This window comes from Trachypithecus francoisi, unplaced genomic scaffold (genome assembly GCF_009764315.1).
Source record: "Trachypithecus francoisi isolate TF-2019V2 unplaced genomic scaffold, Tfra_2.0 Lachesis_group8, whole genome shotgun sequence".
In the NCBI taxonomy this organism is placed as follows: domain Eukaryota; kingdom Metazoa; phylum Chordata; class Mammalia; order Primates; family Cercopithecidae; genus Trachypithecus; species Trachypithecus francoisi.
In genome coordinates this window covers 91,045,412-91,068,283 of record NW_022681473.1, presented here as the reverse complement: position 1 = coordinate 91,068,283, position 22,872 = coordinate 91,045,412, and the positions used below count along the sequence as shown (strand labels likewise).

At 36.0% G+C, this 22,872-nt stretch overlaps 1 protein-coding gene and 1 non-coding gene across 2 annotated transcripts in view; both read right to left on the bottom strand.

Annotated features, from left to right (window-relative positions):
* The window catches only part of ARHGAP42 (Rho GTPase activating protein 42), a 315,746-nt gene that overhangs the window by 48,202 nt on the left and 244,672 nt on the right, over positions 1-22,872 (bottom strand). Inside the window, exons 7-10 of the mRNA XM_033204701.1 lie at positions 14,901-15,005; positions 11,753-11,882; positions 5,532-5,632; positions 3,544-3,653 (exon numbers count right to left, since the gene is read on the bottom strand). Of these exons, the coding sequence (XP_033060592.1) occupies positions 3,544-3,653; positions 5,532-5,632; positions 11,753-11,882; positions 14,901-15,005 (446 nt within the window). The remainder of the gene's footprint in view (positions 1-3,543; positions 3,654-5,531; positions 5,633-11,752; positions 11,883-14,900; positions 15,006-22,872) is intronic.
* On the bottom strand, positions 13,696-13,801 carry LOC117081904. Its single transcript, XR_004436372.1, has one exon. It is a non-coding gene; the product is annotated as a small nucleolar RNA U13 (small nucleolar RNA).

The window sequence follows — 22,872 nt, the reverse complement described above, 5'->3', positions numbered from 1 at the left end:
ATAACCTACATCTCTTCTGCAAATGAGAACACAGATCATGAGAATCCTGAATATATATCAAGATAATCTGATGTTGGAGAATTTAAGCCAGTGTAGTAATATCAACAATAAAATACTGAAAATCAGTATTTGTTGGATATTTACTATGTGACAGGCACTGTGTTATGTTTCCTTAATTCTCTCATTTAATCCTGAAAACAATCCTTTGAGGTGGATACTTATTATCCTTAATTTACAGATGAAAAAACCTAATTACAAAGTTTAATAAAGTGCTCCAAGGTTATATAACTGGAATATGTTAAGAGAAAGCACTAACATGTTGGTATTTGTCTACATAGAAAATCCAGAAGTCTCTACACAAAACTATTAAAACTAAAAAAGAGTTCAGCAAGTAGGTCAGATAAGAGATTGATATATAAATAAACTAACAGCCTCTCTATGCAGTAATCTTAACCATTTGGGAAAACAAAATTCAACTCATAAAAAAGAATCCTATTCAAAATAACAATAAAAAGAAGGTACCCAAAAGTAAATTTAAAAAAGATATGTAAAATATTCAAAAAGAGGTTTATTCCGCACCCATTGAAAACTTTACTGCAACTCCAGTCAAAATCCCAAAAGATATTTTGAGAAACAAGGGGAAACTTAATAAGTGGATCTTAAAACTCATAAGAACACAAGGCAAAAGAGTCAACATAGTTTAAAGCAGCCTAGGAATAGGGTCATTGCCATACTAGATATGGCATACCTTGATGTATTTCTCTTTGCTTGATTGAGCTTTGCAGGTACTGCTTTTTAACAAATTGATGGTTTGTTTGGGTCATCTCTGTGTTTTGCATGTCTATCAGCACCACTTTTCCAACAGCATTTGCTCACATCATGTCTCTGTATCACATTTTGGTGATTCTCGCAATATTTGGAATTTTTCATTGTTATTATATCTATCATGTGATATATGAACAGTGATCTTTGGTATTACTATTGCCATTGTTTTGGGGTGCCATTAACCATGGCATAAGACGGCAAACAGTCAATAAATGTTGTGTGTACCACTGCTCCACTGACTGGCCATTTCCCCATCTCTCTCCCTCTCCTTAGTCTTCCTATTCCCTGAGATACAACAATATTAAAATTAGTCCAATCAATAATCTCATAACATTCTCTTAAGTCAGTGCCTTATCCACAGCAAGGCCCTAACTGTCTTCAATTTTATGAAGGCTGAGAGAGATGAATAAGCTGCAGAAAAAAATTATGAAGCTAGCATACTTCATGATGTTTGAGGAAGGAAGCCATTTGCATAATATAAAAGTATAAGATGAAGCAGCAAGTGCTGACGTAGAAGCTGCAGCAAGTTATACAGAAGATCTAGCTACAATCATGGATGAAGGTGGCTACAGTAAACAACAGATTTTCAATGTAGACGAAATAGCCTTCTCTTGGAAGATGCCCTCATTTAGGACTTTCACAGATAGAAAGAAGTCACTATCTGACCTCAAGGCTTCAAAGAATAGGTTGACTCTTGTTAGAGTTAACGTAACTGGTGACTGAAGTCAGAGCCAATGCTCATATATCATTCTGCAAATCCTAGGGTTCTTAAAAATTATGCTAAATCTGCTCTACCTGTGCTCTACAAATGGAACAATAAAGGTTGAATGACAGCACATCTGTTTACAGCAAGGTTTACTGAATATTTTAAGCCACTGTTGAGACCTACTGCTTAAAGAGGCATATTTAAAAATTTAAATGTTACTGCCCATTGACAATACAACTAGTCACCCAAGAGTTCTGATAGAGATTTACATGGAGAATAATATATTTATGCCTGCTGACACAACATCTATTCTGTAGCACATGGATCAAGGAATAAGTTAGACTTCTGAGTATTATTATTCAAGAAATAAATTTCATTAGGCTTTCACGGCCATAAGTAGTGATTCCTCTGATGGATCTGGGTAAAGTACACTGAAAACTTTCTTGAAAGAATTCATCATTCTAGATGGCATTAAGAACATTCGTCCCTCATGGGAGGAAGCCAAAATATCCATATTAACAGCAGTTTGAAAAAAAATTGATTCCGACTCTGAGGGATGAGTTGGAGGGGTTCAAGACTTCAGTGGAGGAAGTTACTGCAAATGTAGTGAAAATAGCAAAAACGCTAGAATTAGAAGTGGAGCCTTCTAGAAGATGTGACTTTATTGCTGCAATCTCATAACAAAACTCGAAAGGACTAGTTGCTTCTTATGGATGGGCAAAGAAAGTGGTTTCTTGAGATGGAACCTTCTCCTGGTGAAGATGCTATAAACATTGTTGAAATGACAACAAACGATTTAGCATATCACATAAACTTAACTGACAATGCAGTAGGGCAGGGTTTGAGAGGACTGACTCCAATTTTGAAAGATGCTCTACTGAGTAAAATGTTATCAAACAGCATTGCATGGTGCAGAGAAATCTTTGTTGAAATGAAGAGTCAATTGATGTGGTAAACTTCGTTGCTGTCTCATTTTAAGAAAACGGCCATAGCCATCCCATCCTTCAGTAACCTCCATGCTGATCAGTTAGCAGCTACCAACATTGAGGCAAGATCCTTTGCCAGCAAAAAGATTACTACTCACTAAAGACTCAGATGACCATTCACGTTACTTAAAATATTTTAAAATTAAGGGATATATATTTTTTACACATAATGCTATTGCACACTTAATGGACTACACTGTAGCATAAACATAACTTTTATAAGCACTGAGAAACTCAGAAATTTCTGTGACTCAGTTTATTATGATATTTGTTTTATTACAGTGGTTTGGAATCTAACCTGCAATATCTCTGAGTTATGCCTATAGTTATAGGCTATGGTTTATGAGCATATATAGTAAGTCATCGTATACGAGGTGTATACACGGATACACACGATAAGCTAGTGGATTCAGAATATTGTGGTAGTAATGCAGGAGAAGAAAGATAGATCATGGATTACAGAGCAGAGAGCAAGAAGCATACCCCTTCTTATTATAAACTTAAATTATAAACTTAGATTCATGACATTTATCTCTCTTCCATTACTTTGGGCGAAGAATACCCAGAACAGTGCTTTGCACACAGTAGGCATCCTGGAGGCAGTAAACTTAGTTGGCTGAAAGAAGCTTATGGTATTCCCACCTGCATCCTATTCCTTGGAAGCAAGGCCACCAAGCTCCAAAAAGCCCACCAAAAGGCTGATCCTGGAGCCATGAAATATGCCACTGGATTCCTTCATGGTGATGAGGACCACGAGGCCACTACATACACTTTCTCCTAATACAGTCATTTATATTGATTTTTCTGATTCTGCTTTGAGTGATGCTACTGTTTTCTAGCATCCTAGACTGGATTTGCTTTTTCAAAAGCATTATACAATAACAACATGAAAGAATGAAATAAACATGTATACTATTTTTTAAAAGACTAAAAAACACCTGAATGCTTTTTCATGTTTACATTTAAATACAGAAAGAGACACAGTTTAGCTTATGAAAAAAATAAAGTGGAAACAAAAGCTCAAACCTTTCAACTACTTCTATGTCAAAGCAGAATCGTTTATCAATTGAATCTGTCTTTCGTCGGATGCAAGATTTTAATTTAAACATTTCCGGTGAGCTAGTAACAAGGCCATTCTGAAACAAGAAGAATACCATAGTGTTAACACGCTGACCGGGTCAATTGAAATATATTAAATACATGAGCTCAAGCTGCCACATTCAAATGTTTAACAGTATAGGTTATGTATAAAGGTCACAATCATGCCCTGTCTTCTTTTGATTCCTAATGTTAGCTGTCCGATCATAATACATAAAACTATTTGTTAATGAATGGCATACGTATGTTTTATTTAAAAGAATTATGTAACATGCCTGTCCAGTACCCGTCAACATATTTACTTACAATGTTAAATTATACTATAATGTACATTCCCTCAATACTTAGATTTAGAAAAGGTATGAAGTTACACAGTCACTTAACGCCATAATTGGATATATAGAGTGCTTGTTAGGATACAATATTTGTTGCTCTTAATCAAAACTCCCTGGATTGCAAAGAGATCAGTATCATGTGCGTGTCTTTGTATTAGAGCCTTAAACGATAACTAGCTCAGGTCTACAAGAGAGCTACCGAAATAATATAGTTCCAGTATATACATGACATAATGCTATTGCTATCATATATATCAGGGTGGTGGAAAAGTAATTACAGTTTTCCCATTAAAAGTAATGGGAAAAAATGCAATTACTTTTGCATCAACCTAATACCATGTGATTGTTTTGCTGGTAACCCACTGCCGCTAAAACTGACTCTCTGGACAAGATCCAACATAGGCCACATTCATAGGAATTCTCTTCTCTAACTGAGATGCCAGTCTATTTGAAGGGGAACATTTATCTAATGTGTGGTTAATTCTATATTTGGTTGTGCATGTCATCAATTTATTAATGGAATTTTGGCTTGGTCTACTTACATTATTAACTCACTGTCACATAAGTTGGATTTACAGTAGTAACTATTAGAGTAGAAACTAGGTGTGTTGTGGCACTTAACAACTTCCCAGGATGGTAGCAACTAAGGTTTCTTTTTCTCTGGTATGTTCTCCTTTATTTTATGCCTTTCAGTTTGAATTATTAGACTCTGATGAATGCCCAAGTACAATAAGTTTCAACTGACATATTTGAGTATGTGTCTAAGTTAGATCAACATTTACCTCTGCCATGATCTATACCACTAATTATCTGGGCAAGGCACTTACTTTCTACTAACTTTATTTCCTAATCTGTTAAAATAAGGCTGGACTAATTATCTTCAGTGTAACTCCCAGCTTTAGGGTACTTAGATTGTGACCTAATTAATTCACAAGTTCAATCATTTGCCATATCCATCCTTTAAATCACAAGAAGATTATACGCCACAGACAATAAAGCTCTCTGCAGCATTTCCTCAAACAAAGTACACTGTATTCTACATTGTTCACTAGCCATGTGAGACATTCAGTGACCAATTTACTTTTGGGGTAAATGAGCATCTATTGGTTTCTTCTGAGAAAACTTGTTAGCCAGCATTTTGGTAAACAGTATGCAGTGTGGAAGGGGACAAGGCATGCAGGAGCAAATGCAGCCTCCCACAGAGGCCATCCAGGGGAAAGACACAGAATCCCTGAGCCTGCTCCAGCCATTGACAGTCCCTCCCTGGGCTGCTAGCCAACCAACAGCATAGACAAATAACTCTGCTGCCGGAAACGTGAGATGACACCTCTGTAATCTACGGAAGGATCCCTACATTTAACTCGACTGCTTATAAATATGTCATGGCCAAGTTAAAGGAAGACCCTGGCTACTCTTTTCAAGTCACTCAGCTCATAAAAATGAGAGAAAACATTTGACTTTCTATTTTTTTGTAAATGTGTACATGTTAACTAGAGAAACAAATGTGATTTTTTTTCTTTTAATTCCATTACTTAAATAACAAGCAGTTTAAAAAACAAACAAAAAACAAAACTAACTCACCATTTTCCCACTGGATTTCATTTCTGAAACACTCATTGTAAATGTTTTACTTCCCTTATCATATGTACAATAATGTTTAATCCATGTAAAACCAAGCGGACCTAATGTAAGGAAACAAAAAATATTTTCAGATTTTGTTAATAAATGATTTGTATCAAAGTTTGCACATTCTCCAGTGCTATGATACACAACTGAGTATCTCCATATACAATGCTAGTTTGTAACATTTACCATGCATGAGAAAGAACAGAGAAACAGCAGTGTAGGATAGAGAGTCTTAGAATCAGACAATATGGCTTTTACTTGTAGCTCTGACACCGACTTTGTAAAACTTGTAAGTTACTTTGGATCTGAACTTCAGTTATTCCATCTGTAAAAGTGGTATACTTGTACCCCACAGAGGTAGGAAGAATGAGGAATAAGAGTCTGAATTGTTAAAAATGGTCTCCTTACTTCTACCTGTATTCTTTACTCTCGTAACTGTCAGATATATATTGTTAAAAATGTTGTCAGGTCACTTTACTCCTGTATTCAGAACCCTCTAGGGCCTTCCCATCTTACTCCCGATAAAAATCAAAGAGCCTATTATCCACAAGGTTCCAAGTGAGTGGCCTCCCATTCTTTTCCCCATCTCACATCCCACTGCTTTGTGCCTTGTGCACTCTGTTCCAGCTACACTGTCCCGCTTGCTGGTCTTTGAACACAGTGGAGGCGTTCCTACCCAAGGGCATTTGCAGTTGCTGTTTCCCAGGCCTGGACTACTTTTCCTTTAGATACCTGCATGACTTGCACTGTTACCTCCCTTCAGGCCTTTTCCTAAATGTAGCTTTCATAATATGGCCTTTCCTGGGAAGGTATCTAAAATCTAAACACCCTCACCTTGATACTTATCTCTCTTTCTTGCTTTCATTTCTTAGCAATTATCACTGTCTGAAATATGATTTGTTTCACTAATTTAAGCCATTTATTGTATGTCTCTGCCACAAGATTTTAAGAATCTATGTGAGCAGGAACATATGATGCTCAGCTGACTAGAATATGAATTGCTAATCCTTACAACAGAGCCAGACATACAGTTGTCAGTCAATATTGACAAATGAATAATGAATAAAGGAATGAATCACGCATCTAAGACTATACTAAGTTCTAAGACTCTACTGACCTTAGAGTTATTTCCTCTTACTCCTAATCTGGAAAAAACAAATTCAAATTACTCTTTAAAATGAAAATAATTTCCACTACCTATATGAGAAGGAACTTGTATGTGTAATGAAAATAATTTCCACTATCTATATGAGAAGGAACTTGTATGTGTAATGAAAATAATTTCCACTACCTATATGAGAAGGAACTTGTATGTGTAATGAAAATAATTTCCACTACCTATATGAGAAGGAACTTGTATGTGTAACGTTCACTTTCTTTTCCCCCCAAAATACCATGTAACCTTTTCCCATAGCACCCATGTTATTGTCCAGTGTTCTCCTTAGGAAATTTACCAGAGAGTAGAATGCATTGCTAGTTCAATGTTTCCAAGACCATGGTGGAAGACCTTCAGTTTCCCCATAGGGAAGCCAGGTATCCTGCACCCAAGCACCATAGTGGGCTGAGTGGATTGAAAATGGTGCTTGTCCGGGGCCTATCATGGGGAGGGGGGAGGGGGGAGGGATTGCATTGGGAGTTATACCTGATGTAAATGACGAGTTGATGGGTGCTGACGAGTTGATGGGTGCTGACGAGTTGATGGGTGCAGCACACCAACATGGCACAAGTATACATATGTAACAAACCTGCACATTATGCACATGTACCCTAGAACTTAAAGTATAGTAATAATAAAAAAGAAAATAAGAAAATGGTGCTTGTTTTCTATGTATTAATAGCATCTCCATCCAGGGACCCATCTTGCTTAACACCTGAATTTTTCTAGCAGCTACTATGCACATATTTTTGCTGGCTTCATTTCAGAACCATGTTTAAAAGAAAGAAATTGAAATATTAAAAAGTACCTCTTGAGAAAAGTGTTTCATGAGCCATTTAATTTTTTTCTTTAATAATAATGCCCTTGGTATCAAGTTTAATACTTAAGCCACTCCAGATTTTAAAACTGCAGGGTGCAGTCATACACTTTATCATCACAAAAGACTATTACAATTAACTTCAATTCCGTTTGGGGACCATTTCACACTATAATACTTAATAATACTTGTTGATAATTCTGTTACGTGTGATGTAAAATACCTAAAGACTTAAGAGCTAATTAGTGGAAAGTGACTGGATAGATTTTCTCATATGTAGTGACTTCATTACGTAGGTAGCAATATATGAAGCAATATTAGCTATAATTTTAAAATAGAGCTGCTGCAATGCTCTGATGACATTTTAAACCAAAGACCCTTTTTCCTGCCTCCATCTCAAGTTCAGAACCTCCTGCATTTAATCCTCGAGTTTGCTGCAAACACATACTGCTTTCTTTAAAGCTGATTGGCACTAGGCCAGGGCAGATGCTCTTAGACAAGCAATTCTAAAGTCCCCAAAAGTGTCTGGGAAAATAAAAATTGATTACAGCTCTAAAGTTGCAAAATAAAAGCTGTTTAATTATCTTACCCAGTAATCATTTAAGTTGCTAAGATGAATATTTGCAGTGTGGAAGGAGAATGAGCATTCATCGAATACCTTCTTAGTGCCCATATTTTATCTAAGAACCTTTATAACAGACATTATAAAGAACATTTTAAGAAAACAGCCTGCGACCGAGAGCTGGCAATACTTTCATCAATAGGGCATGTGACTGAAGTTGTTCTCTTCAGAGAAATGATATTTTCAAGCTGTTTTAAGAATTAAATGAGACAGGCCAGGCGTGGTGGCTCACGCCTATAATCCCAGCACATTGGGAGGCCAAGGCGGGCGGATCACAAGGTCAGGAGATCGAGACCACGGTGAAACCCTGTCTCTACTAAAAATACAAAAAATTAGCTGGGCGCGGTGGCGAGTGCCTGTAGTCCCAGCTACTCAGGAGGCTGAGGCAGGAGAATGGCGTGAACCCGGGAGGCAGAGCTTGCAGTGAGCCGAGATTGCACCACTGCACTCTAGTCTGGGCGACAGAGTGAGATTCCGTCTCAAAAAAAAAAAAAAAAAAAGAATTAAATGAGACAAATATAAATTGCAAAGAATAGTAAGAGCCCATAGTAAGCATGGTATTATTATTATTGACAATATCAAGAATAGAGACATTTTACATATGATAGGGGTTTAAATCCCTCTCTTTTATAAATGAAGAGACACTGAGCTCAGAAAACTATTGGCACAAGTTACAGGCCGGACACAGGCACGGAATCTCAATATGGGCACTTATTCTGGAACCCCTGGCTCTTTCAGTTACACTGAAGTCTAGCAGAATATGATTTAATGCATGCCTTGAGGTGGATAACATAAACACCCCATATTCAGGTAGAGTGGAACTCTGTCTAAACAGTGAGTTAAGCCTACCCCATCACATCCATCTCCATTTATCACTCAATTTATGGCTTTGATATTTATTTGACATTGATCACTGGCTGCTAATTGTGTAAGTGTGTCTTATGCTTTCAACTACAGAATAAAAACTTGAAGTCAAGTATTTATCTCATTTTTGTCCCCCACAAGAACTTATCTACCCAGTGATAGCAAGTGCACAATCGATACATCTTAGTAAACTGGTTAGATTGTATTTATTGTAAACACTTTCAAAGATCCCAAGTGAGAAGGGGCTTTGGGTATTTGCTCCTCATATAAAAATAATTCCAAAAGCATATAAATATATTCCTTTTTCTTTAGATCCCTTGGCAAAGTGAATAGGGTAAGATGATAGGTGGGAAAAGACAGGAGGAAGAGATTATAATGAGGCAAGAGAGAACTTCTGAAGGTGATGAATGTGTTCATTATGTTGTAGTGTAGTGATGGCTTCACAGGTGCATGCATATGGCAAAATTTATCAAAAAATTTTTAAACAGGTGCAATTAATTTATGTCAATTAGACCCAATAAAGCTATAAAATAATACAGGTAGATACAGATCAAATCAAGATGGAAATTGTCTTGGGGGAGGAAACATATCAACAAAGAGCGTATTAATAAGGAGAACTGAACTGTGAGACCCTCCAATTCAGACACTGCTAAAGGTCCATCACAAGGGGCATAACCGAAGAAGCCTTTTAGAAGGATCTGCTGGAAGCACCGTAGAGGATGCATTAGATGATGTGCAAGCCTGGAGGCAAAGGGAGAACAGTTAGGAGGTCACTGCAATGGTCTCGCCTGGGCGAAGGCAGTGGAGATGGAGAGAAGGTATGGAATCAAAGGATATCAAGAAGACAGAATAGACAGATTTGTCCCAGGGCTACAGAGAGACACTGGTGCTAAGGATGGATTGCCTTGACTTCTGCAGTCTACGAGAGTGGGTGGTGCCATTACAAGAAATTAAAAAAAAAAAAAAAAAAAAAAAAAAAACTCAGAGGAGAGGTCAGTACCACAAAGAGCTTTATCATCAGTCTAGAATGACCCAGAGAAGTTAAGCATCTTAGAACAAAAGATACCAACGTCCGGTAAGTGCATAAAACACTGTGCTTAGTCCATCCATGTAACCCCCAAATTATTGAAGGGCCTACGCTTATAGACTGACCCAAATGTCCAAGACCTTGACAATAGATAGGCAAACCATGGTTCCACCCAGTGGGTGCACTCACTACAAGTAGGACTGAATATGATATATTTGAATATTATGTACAAAATAATATTGCAAGCTAATCTAAAGGTTTTTTGTTTAGGATAAAATATTGTGTGCCCACAAAGATTTCAGCAAGTGTGTAACACCTAGAAAAATATTCAAGAAACAAAATATAATCAGATTACAATGAATAAAAAATCTAAGAATGGCACCTCCTCTACCACTTGCATGTTTTCTGCCCTCACTGGCAACAAATTCTTCCAGTGGCCAAATATTTTATTGGTAGAAAATGTGAGCTCCTTTCAATGTACTGTCACATGAATGCTTTCAAACCTGGACAAAATCATTTAAAATAAATATTCAAAAATTTCCTTAGAGTCCTTTCCAGGCTTGAGTAAAAAACATAACAATTAAAAAAAAAGAATAAAAATTTCCTTACAGTCCTAAATGAAATCTATATACTCTATGGACAAGCCAAGGGACTGGTAATTTTTCATGAACTGGGGGGAGGGTAAAAGCTACTTGTTATGCACTAATTATAGAGTACCTAGGCAGATCACTAGTTTTATCATGTTTAGATATGAAAACAGTAGACTGGCCAAGGTAGATAGTTAGGAGAGAGAAAAATCCTAAAACCCAGATCTCCTGAGCCGGCGTTCCGCTATCATCAAGTCCATGCAGTAATAAATGTTTGCAGAGTCTGCTAGATCAAATCAAATTTGTGTGTGTCCTGCTGTCCCACAAATGAGCATCACTTAATCATGTTGCACATACAGTGTATCAAAAGCCTTTCACATTGGTCCACGATGGGCTGGAAACACACACAACTGTTTCTTCACCAAAAACAGCACAAGAATGATGGCTTAGGGCATATCCAGTTTGAAAGTGTTAATGTAGTCAAAATAGTCCAACTAGTTCCACTTAATGACAAGTAACAGGCACAAAAAACTAGTTATACAAGTCTGAATGGCTTTTTAATATTTTTGAGAGAAAAATGTCCTCAGTGTGAGGCAATCATAATTATGCTCTATTGGCTTTGGTACTTATTTCCAAACCTCAAGAAGTAAGGAGTGCCAATTTGATATTACCATGATTACCAATGTTACACCTGAAAACTGACAGGGCACAAAATTAAATAAAATAATGCCAACAGAGGGTAAAACAATTATCACAGTCAGCAGGACGATTCATCCCAATAAAAGCTTTGGTTTGCAATTTTCCATGAAACTTTAAGTTGAGATTAAGTATCACAATTAAATGATAAAACCGAACTCATGTTATGGTATGAGTGAAGACTGTAAGTTCCAAGTTCAATAATATGCCAACTTAGACATCCTGATGGCAAAATGTGGGAAAAACTTCCTCACTTTGGTTGTGGTTGGGGGGAAAGTAGATATAAAGCTGTAAGAAATTTCAGTCCTCCTACTTGAAGGAAATACTACTAACCAAGTCACATCTCATGTAAATATTAATAGATGGCTAAGTCTTAAGAGGCGTGAAGTTATGTCTTTGTGACTCACGTTTCTCCTGGACATACAGATAGCCTTCCATCGTCCACTGGCTGGGTGGTCTGTAGTCCTGGTTGGCAGATTTCATCCTTTGCATCAACCGCTCTACCTCTTGTCGAGTACTTTCAAAATTATTCCTTGTCTTAAGTAAATAGAAACAATAATTTCAGTCATTGTTTTCTACCAAGTTTCAGAAACACCCAGACTAATATTTTGTTTAGTTTTTATTTATTTTTCAGACAGAGTATCATTCTGCCACCCAGGTGCGATCATGGCTCACTGCAACCTTGACCTCCTGGGCTCAAGTGAGCCTCCTGCCTCAGTCCCCACAAGCAGCTGGGACTACAGGCACATACCATCACACCTGGCTAATGTTTTGTAGAGATGGGGTGTCACTATGTTTCCCAGGCTGGTCTCAAATTCCTGGGCTCAAGCGATGTGTTTGCCTCCCAAAGCGCTGGGATTATAGGTGTGAGCCACCTGACTGGCCCAGAAAAATGTTTCAAAACTGCAAATCGTACAAAGATGACCTTGATTCTTTTGGCACTATTCACCACATCTATATCTTTGTGACATTGGGTCCCAAGGTCTGATTTTGAACCGATTTAGTGAAAACTTCTCTGAATGACCTTCTGCATGTTTCTCTTTGAATCTCTCTCTCTGTTTGTGTGTGTGTGTGAGACTTTCTTCCTATTTTCACACTCTAACATTATTACTTAGAAGGTAAACTATGGTAATTTTAAAAATATAGGATGCACTACATAAAATTTGAATTCCCTAAATACCTGAGGTAAAAAACAGGTATATAGGGACTTAGTTTCTTTTGAGGGAAAAAACAAAATAAGTTAATATACTTTTGATACATGTGGCATTGAACAAGTCAAGAAAAAAAGTTTGTCACCACCGTTCCAAAGGCTATTTTGAAGAAATATCATGTAGCTTTATTTACTAGCACAGGTATTGTTAAGAGGTGAGTATATAAATTAACTCATAAAAATCAACAGGTTTCCAAGTTCTAACTTCTTCTGTGGCAACAAATAGATTATTCACTTTATATCAAGTTTATTTAAGCTATAGGAAGAATCAGGCTTTTCTCTATGAATACCTCTTTTGCATTACCTCAAAAATATGCTTCTGAAGATATAATAATCACCATCACCTAACTCTAAGGAGTTTATGGCCCATCAAAAAAAAAAAAATATCAAAATGAGCAAAATTTTCTTGTCACTTTCATTATTTTTGTCTTTCAAACATAAGGGTCTAATATTTTTCCCCCAATTCCTTACCTCTCTCCTATTCCTGAATCCTAGGAATCTTAATGTAATTTTATTTAATGTGAAAGTAAATCATAAAGATACTTCAGCTTTTATAATTTTCCCTTTTAATAGTAACTGTAAAAGCCTAAATACATTCCATATGGAAAAATAATAGAAAGAATTAAAGGTGAAATTGATTCTGCTAGAAAATCTAAGTTAAATAAAAGCCAAAACTCAAAACACAAGGGAATAAATCCCCTCACACATTTCTTATGGGACATTCTGACTCTGTAGTTTTATTTACTGGACATTTCCACAATGGCAAGAACCAGATAAGCAGAAAAACATACACTTTGTAGAAAATTAAGCAAAGGTTTTCCAAATGATTTGGGCTATATAGTACTTGGCAGTCAGGGTTTCAGTTATAGTAAAACCTCAACAATTAGGACATCATTATTTGTCAGGTTTGATAATGTGAAATGGGTTGGCCCACCTTTTGGGTGTGTTTTTATGTCAGTGCAAGTGTTGCTCAGCATTTGAACATCAGAATTTATATAATGCTGCAATCAGAGACTAAAAGGATCGATTACACTACTTTACAAAATAAATTCTGATAGAAATTGATGACCTGTAAGGAAATAATTCTCACTTTTAAAAAACTTTTTATTTTGTATTTATTTTTTCTTATTGTTTTTTTCAGATTAGACTGGTAATGCGCTGAGATTATAACAAGGTTCAGAGGGTGGCATGTCTCACACATGTGCGTGAACACCCCGGACACCATGCCCATGAACCACAAAAGGATCTCTCGCTTATGTCTTAAAGCAGTTATTTTGTATGCCTCAAAACCACATTCAAACCTGTTATTTGAAAATAATAAACAGCACATATTTTATATTCAATTTCAGAGAAAGATCAGATCTTTGTTATTAAAGTACAATCCTTCATCTCACAGATAAAGAAGTTTTGCTCTCTTAAAAATGAGACTTCTCAGGCTAGGCACGGTGGGCCACACCTGTAATCCCAGCACTTGGGAGGCCGCGGCGGGTGGGTCACCTGAGGTCGGGAGTTCGAGACCAGCCTGACCAACATGGTGAAACCCTGTCTCTACTAAAAATACAAAATTAGCCAGGTGTAGTGGTGCATGTCTGTAATCCCAGCTATTTGGGCAGCTAAGGCAGGAGAATCGCTTGAACCCAGGAGGCGGAGGTTGCAGTAAGCCAAGATCGTGCCATTGCACGCCAGCCTGGGTGACGAGCAAAACTCCATCTTAAAAAAAAAAAAAGACTTCTCTAAGGTCTTGTTTTCTTATTTCCAGTATTTTCTTTTCTAGTTTTCTTGAGGTATAATTGACAAAAATTATATAGTTAACATGTACAATGTGATGTTTTAATATATGTATACATTATGAAATTACCACAATCAAGTTAATTAATATATCAATCACCACACAGTTACCATCTGTGTATGCTGAGAACATTTAAGACCTAAACTCCTAATAAATTTCAAGTATTCAATACAGTATTATTAACTATAGCCACCATACTGGAAATTAGCTCTCCAAAGTTATTCATCCTGCATCACCCAGTAAATTAGTAAGAACACTGGATGAAGGCAAAAGTTAATAAACTTTCAGGTGTCTCCAACTGGGTAATATTTTTATAAAATTTGCTAGCATAAATTTTTCTAACTAAGATTAGGGTTTTGTGGGGTGTATTTCCCACTAGCAGCTAGAAAAAAAATTGTAATACATTTATAAAGTGGTTTTTCTTAATTCTTGAATTTTACTGTACTTAGGCAAGTATTTGAAAGATTCCAAGGTTTAACTTGGTTATAACTTAGCTGCCCTGTGAAATCAGATTTGCAGATTTGCTGAGAGACAGTAAGAACAGGTATACTCTTACATTCTGCAAGTTGAACTGCAGCTGTTGCTTATACGGTGCAAATTCCTGGGCAAGTTCATATCCCTCGTGGTAAAAAGTAAATAAGCCCTGAAGAAACGACAAAAGCTGCAAAGATAAAGAGATAAAGAGCCATGAAAATGTGTTGTAACGACCATTTAATGATATAAAACAGGGAGAAAACTGTATTTCATTATCATTCCTCAAACTAATACATTTTCAATGGCTTTGGCAAGGCAGGCAATAGATTTACAATTATAAAACAGAAACCACAAAAGGATTTTTATTTCCCTTTTGGTAGACAGTAATTTAACTTTTGAGGCTGATCAAGGACATTTGTCATGTTAACTATTCTGCTACTCAAATGCATTGAAGAAATATCCAGAAGAGACCACTAAGATAATGACTAAAGTATAATAGCATAGATCCCACCCTGGTAGAACTTCTAATCTAAACAAGGGGATAAAAGATATGCGATGTAAGGAAGAGCAAACCAGTAAATCACAGATAAGAAGTACCCAAGGGAAGGAATGAGAATTTGGCCAGATGAAATTAAGAAAAAGTATCACAAGGTGGCAGTACTGATTTGAGTATTGAATAGACAACATTTTAGCAAAGGAATGGGAAGAACTCAGGGAATTGGTGAGCAAAATCACCGAACTAGATAACACAGGTCTTTCATTTCTGAGAAAGTAAAATCTTTACAAAGTTATAATTTCTATGATCCTAACCTTCTAATCTCAAATTCATATGTGTATTTATGTTTTTATCCATAAATTAAGATAGGCTCTCCATGGAATTATAGGACACAGGTTATATGGAACGTTATATTGGGAAAAAAAATTAAGCATTTTCATTTCATTTACAGCGATTTTATTTCACAGACTTGTATAGTGACCTAATCTTTCCCACAACCTCTTCCTGCGATAAAGTTAGAAAACATTTTTGAAAAGTCACTCATAACTTATCTGTAACTTATTATTTTAAATTAAGAAAGAAACACAATTTGAAACCGTTTTCTCATGTAAATAACATGCAGCCACCTCCTCTGTCTGGGTAGGCAGGGAAGATTCAGCTAAGCGTCAGGCCCATGTGCTACGATTTCCAACAGATAAACACTGGTTCTACCTGAAAACAATGACCTCATGCTTTTCTTCCTACAAACAAAGTCATGTTCATTTCAGAAAACATTTTCAAGCCATTTTTGTTGTTATATGTTAAGGACTTTTCTTCTCTTGTTCAAACAGTCCTGATACTGCACCAAAATGTAGCATTTGCCCTTTTATAAATATTTTACACTGTCAGTTTTACATCATCTAACACTTATTATCAAACCTAAATATTCAATAGATTACAATGATGCTATATCAAATTATCCAATAAAATACATAGTCTACCTGAATGCATATAATATGGCATAAACAAAACTGCAGCTAAATTTTTAAATTGGATTTAAAAAAACCTTTAATCAAGGTTTGCATATATAGATTTAGAGTTTTTCAGAGAGAAAAGAAAATACTTTTGAAATATATATATATATATACATATAAAACAGTAGTCTTCTAAACATCCAACTGTTTATGAAGTTGCTAGGGAAGTATTGTTTCATGTTTTACCATTTATAATTAATCCACAGTTAAACTGTCTTGTTACAAACTGGATGCTATACAAAGCAGGTGCTGCTTTAAAAGCATCATCAGTATAAAAGTTAATTAAACTTGTAAAGAAGATTTTAAGAATATCTGTGATAAATCTTCTATAAAACAATGAATGCCCTGAGATCCATCTTTTCTAATATTCTTAGTTTCTAGAACATGGAAAAAAGACAAAGCACACTGATGTTTTCAGAAGCATGAAGTAAACCATTCAGAACCACACCCAGAACACTGCTAAAAATTCTAACAAATGGTCAATTATGATTCTTTGGCCACAGAATTTTCCAATACATTCAAATTGCTATGCCATGGCTTGATGCTCCAGCCCTAAAGTATTAATACTAATCTGAAAACATGAAATCCAAAACACTCCAAAATCCAAAATGTTTAGAGCACTGTCATGATACCAGAAGTGAAAAATTCCACACCTGATACTTTTGCTTTCTGGTGGTTCAATATATAGAAATTGTGCTTCATGCACAAAATTATTAAGAATATTGTATAAAATAAAATTATCCTCAGGTTATGTGTTTGAGGTGTTTAGGAAACAGAATGACTTTCATGTTCGGACTTGGGTCCAATTCCCAAGACAGCTCATTATGTATATGCAAATATCCGAAAATATGAAAAAAATCGGAAACACTTCTAGTCCTAAGCATTTTGGATAAGGAATGTCAATGCGTATTCTATTTCAAAAGACTAGACATCTGGAGAAGATGCTGGGTGCACTCCAGGGAACTACCTGTGAGACGCTCCCTCATGCGAAGGGCTGCTGCGTGATTGCAGATTCACTGAACCACATGTGGGTCGCCCTAACCAAAACTCTTATGGATGTATTTTCACACAGATTTTGATAGACCAATATTTCCCACTAAACTCTGCTTTTAAATTCTTAGTCATGTTCTAAAAAGTAAGAGCCTGCTACCCTCATCTTATTCAGACTATTCCATATCCTTAGCATTTTATATGCAGCCAACTTCAGTCAAGAGGAAAATAAACCCATTGGCAGCTTCTAGCAGAATTCAGATTCACTTAGCAGCAGACAAATATCTTTTAATCTCATAAAGCACGCTGAGCACCCACTAGGAAATGTACAATCCTATAGAAGGCACATAAGAATTATATACAAAAAACCATCCACCTTTTTCCTTTTTATTCCACGTCTTTGGAAGCAGAATTTGGGTTTATCGAAGAGCGCATTATAAAAAACCTGCCTCTAGATGGCAGCAAAGTTAAACGTTTTATAGGTTTGAATACTATACTTGCTCATTTCATCCTCTACAAAATTTCAAGATGTGAAGCGAAAGAACTGAACAGGACAGCCTGAAAAGCTTTAAGAATTGCACTTCCCACAGATCATTTTCTTTGGTGAATCTGTCCGAATGGCTGGGATGTGAGGGAAAAACTATGGTTTCAGTTTACCCTCAAGTAAATTTGACATTTAAAATAATAACAGTAACCATAATAACAACTACAAACTCCTAGATAGACAGAATAGTTTGAATACTAAGAAAGTTCCTTTTATCATTGGGGAAATCTCATATAGCACTTTATTATTCTCAAGGGTATAGAACCAAATTACTTGTCACTCCAATAGCCCAACCAATTGGAAAAACTGATGCCATACTTACAGATAAATAGTCTTTTAAAAAAACAAATATTCATAATTTCCCAGCCCATTAGTAACCAATTAACTAAATGCAGTATGGATGTGGCACTTCCAAAAGTGTCAAAACTTAAGTTACCACTGATGATGTAAATGGCAGATAATAGTAAGAGCTAAGAAAAGGGGTTGCTGAGATGAAGAGCCTCTAAGTGGTAGATACAGTAATTTCAGACAACTGTTGCTCAAACTGAGAACCATTGAAGTGTGAATGCTTTTACAAGGATGTGATTCATTCCTACATGCTTGCCCTCTTTTCTGACTGACAATAATCAATTATTACAGTGACCTCTTTTTTTTAGCTTATTAAAATTCTCAAAGTGCTAGAGACATCCCATCTTCCCAGAGCAGCACGGCCAATCATGCTCTGAATTTGTTCTTGAGTTTAATGGAACCCACAGAATCAATTTCTACAGAGCCCGTCCACCAGCTTTACCAACAAAGTAAGGTTAGTTGTCAAATATAAGTCAGTAACCATCTTTGACCACTAAGAACTGTAAGCATAAACCCTTATCTCCTAAGAAATTAATCACTGGTTAAAATACTGAACACTCCACTCCCACAGTTAATGTCATATTTAATGATAAAAGAGTGAATGTGTTCCTTCTCCACCCAAGATCAGGAACAAGATAATGATGCCCATTCTTGACACTTCTAATATTGTGTTCCAGCTTCTAGTCAAAAACACGAAGCAAGAAAAAGAAATAAAAGGCATCCAGATGAGAAAGAAAAAAGAAAAAAGTATCTCTGTTTGCAAATGCCATGATCTCATATATATAAAATCCTACAAAATCCAGGGCAAAGCTATTATAACTAATAAACAAGTTTAATAAGGTTGCAGGATACAAAGACCAATATACAAAAATCAGTTGTATTTCTATACACTTGCAATGAACAATCTGAAAATAAAGTTAAGAAAACAATGCCATTTACAATAGCTTCAAAAAAATAAACTACTTAGGAAAACTGATTTAACAAAAGATGTATAAAAGTTATGCTCTGAAAACTATAAAACACTGCATAAAGAAATTAAGGAAGGTCAAAATAAATGGAGAGCATCTCATGTCATAGACTGGATAACTTAATATTGTTAAGATGGTAATATTCCCCAAATTGACATATATATTCTACACAATCTGTCAGAATTTCAGCTGACTTTTTTGTAGTAATTGACAAGTTGATTCTAAAATTTATAGGGCACTGCAAGGAACCCCAACCAGTCAAAAAAAAAAAAATCTTAAAAACAAAACAACAACAACAAAAACACTTCAAAACTTAACACAAGACAACAGTAATCAGCACAGTGTGATACTGGCATAAGGGTAAACTGAAACCATCGTCTTTTCTCACATCCCAGCCACTAAAGCAGACATATAAATCAGTGTAATGGAATTGAGAGTCTATTATACACATATATTCTATCATCATCTGATTGTCGACAAGAATGGTACAACCACACAAGGGAGAACGAATTGCCTTTTCAACAAATTATTCTAGGATAACTGCATAGCCAAATGCAAAGGAATGAAGTTGAAGCCCCTACTTTATGGCATAGACAAAAAATTACCTGAAAATGGATCAAGGACCTAAATGTAAGACGTAAACTATGAAACAGTTAGAAAAAAGATAGGAATGCATCTCTATGATGTGTTTGGCAATGGATTCTTAGATATGACACCAAAAGCACAAACAACAACAACAAAATACACAAACTTCATCAAAATTAAAAACTCATGCTTCAATGTACACTGTCATGAAAATTGAAAGAAAACTAACAGAATGGAAGAATGTATTTACAAAAATCATTTATCTGATAAGGAGCTTGTATGTGGACTACATAAACAGCTCTTACAATTAAATAAGAAAAAGACAAATAACCTAGTTTAAAAATAGGCAAAGAAACTGAATAGACATTTCTCGAAAGAAAATATATGAATGGTCAAAAAGCATTTGAAAGATTCTTGACTTATTAGTCATCAGAGAAATAGAAATCAAAACCAAAGTGAAATCTAAGTTCACCTCTCTAGGATGGCTAGACACAAAAAGTGAGATAATAGCAAGTGTGTGTGAGGGACATGGAGAAACTGTATCCCTCATACACCACTGGTGGGAATGTCAAAGGGTGCAGTTATTTTGGTAGTCCCTCAGATGGTGAAACACACAGTTACCATATGACTCAGTAATTCTACTTCAAGAGAGGGAAAAACTTGTATCTACACGAAAATTTGTACATGAATGTTTATAACAGGCGTCCCCAATCCCTGGGCTGCAGACCAGTAAAGGTCATTTGCGGCCGGTTAGGAACCCAACTGCATGGCAGGGGGTGAGCTGTGGGTGAGCTCTGCCTCCTATCAGGTCAGTGCTGGCATTAGACTCTCATAGGAGCTGGAGGCCTATTGTGAACTGCGCATGTGAGGGATCTATGTTGCATGCTCCTTATGAGAATCTAAAGCCTGATGATCTGAGGTGGAACAGTTTCATCCCAAAACCCTTCCCTCCCCACCAATTATTTTCATGGAGAAATTGTCTTCCACAAAACTGGTCCCTGGTGCCACAAAAGGTTGGGGACAGCTGGTTTATAACATTATTCATAATAGTGAAAAGATATCCATTAACTAATATTTGGATAAGCAAAATGTGGTCTATCCATACAATAAAATATTATTTGGCCCTAAAGGGAAATGAAGTACTGATGCATGCTTTCAGATGGATGAACCTTGAAAACTGCATCTGAGTAAAAGAAGCCAATCACAAAAGGTCATCTATTATATAATTTCATTTGTATGAAATGCCCAGAGCAAATTAATAGAGACAGAAAATAATTAGTGGTTTTCAGGATTAGGGGTTATGGGGTATACTGGGAAAGACAGCTAACGGATGTGATGTTTATTTTTAAGGTGATGAAAATACTTTAAATTTTTTTGTGGTGATTGTTATACATATCTGTGAATATACTATGTGAAAGTCCCTTTGGATTTTATAATTTCAATGAGTTGTCTGTGTGGTATGTGAATTATATCTTTATGAAGTTTTTTTTTTTTCTTTTTTGAGACAAGGTCTCACCCTTTCACACAGGCTGGAGTGTAGTGGCATGATTAGAGTTCACTGCAGTTTTGACTTCCCAGGCTCAAGTGATCCTCCCACCTCAGTCCCCAAGTAGCTAAGACTACAGGTGCATGCCACCATGCCCAACTAATTTTTGTAGAAGTGGGCTTTGCCATGTTGTCAAGACTGGTTTTGAACTCCTGGGCTCAAACAATCCTTCCGCCTCAGCCTCCCAACTTGCTGGGATCACAGGTGTGAGCTACCATGCCTGCCCTGAAGTTGTTTTTAAAAAATAAAAATAAATACTTCCCCTACACAAAGCACCATAATGCACTATAAGAAATCAAAATGTTATATAGTTCCATTCTTCACATTTGGCCATCTAAGCTTCTAAGAAGATTAGAAAAGTAGGGCAAAGTCAAGGCATCAATTTTCACACTGTAAAAGTGTCAGGGCTGTGAGTCAAATCTGTAGTCTTTGCAATTCCCTGCCTGGAGGAGACTTCGAGATAAACATCTTAAAGGATATCTTCAAAATGACTACAGATTGCTTTAAGTCTAATGCATAGATGTGCAAGGGAGTTCATGGCAAGAAAACAAAAGCATATACAAATCTAATCAAATAAATAATGAGAAACTTGAAGATAAAAAGAGAGCCAAGAATGGAAAGTGGCCAGTCATTGCTGGCCTGGAAAAGACTACTTTTAAAATCGGAGGACAGGAGCACGAATGAATGAATGGACAAACATGTGCACTGATTAATAAAACAAAGCCGTGGTCATCCATCGCCTTAGCACTGAAAAACATCATTGGAATTCCTGAAAAGATGGATTTCTGAGCCTTCAAGAGGAGGGAATTCAGATGAAGAGGCCTGACGTACACTTTGGTGGTAAAGGAACAGAGGCATTGATGAATGGCCAGCTTATCTTTACAGCTCAGTTGTAATAGAGAAGTTACTGTCACCAGCAAGGTGATAAAGTCCAGCAGAAGCTACATGATTGATTTCTACCAAACACATAGGATGCATTTTTCTTACTTTTATAAAATTCTATTCATTAAATTATATCACAAATTTCCAATTTTCAATAACAGTACCCTGAACTTTAGACTTATCCATGAACCATTGCAGATTTTATTTCTATTTAAAAGCTTTGCTGTCTCATTTTCAAAGAATGATTACCCACAGATTTTAAACAGGATAGAAATTTAACCTTTACTCCTACAGAGTTTCAAAAAACAATGATGCTACCTTATTTTTTTTACTTTGATTTACTAAATTAAAACTAATTGATTATATTGGAAAAAAACATCAAAAGGTTAATCTTTCAAAATCTGCTCATCTATATACTAGCGGATGGATTTTTAAAAAAGACTTAGCCAGTAGCATTTCATTCTCAAAATTATGTAAGCTTTTTAAATTCAGAGACTCTAAAAAGTATTTTATAGTATACTTCTTGATAATAACAAGCTAAAACATGTTAGCAACTTAGGCAAAATTTTCTTCAGCAAAAAATTTAAATTAGATTTAGCAGTCCAAGGGAAGAGCACCAAAAGCACTATATTTTAATTTTCATATGATGATTTATTTTCATTTTCTGCATTAACTTTAAACA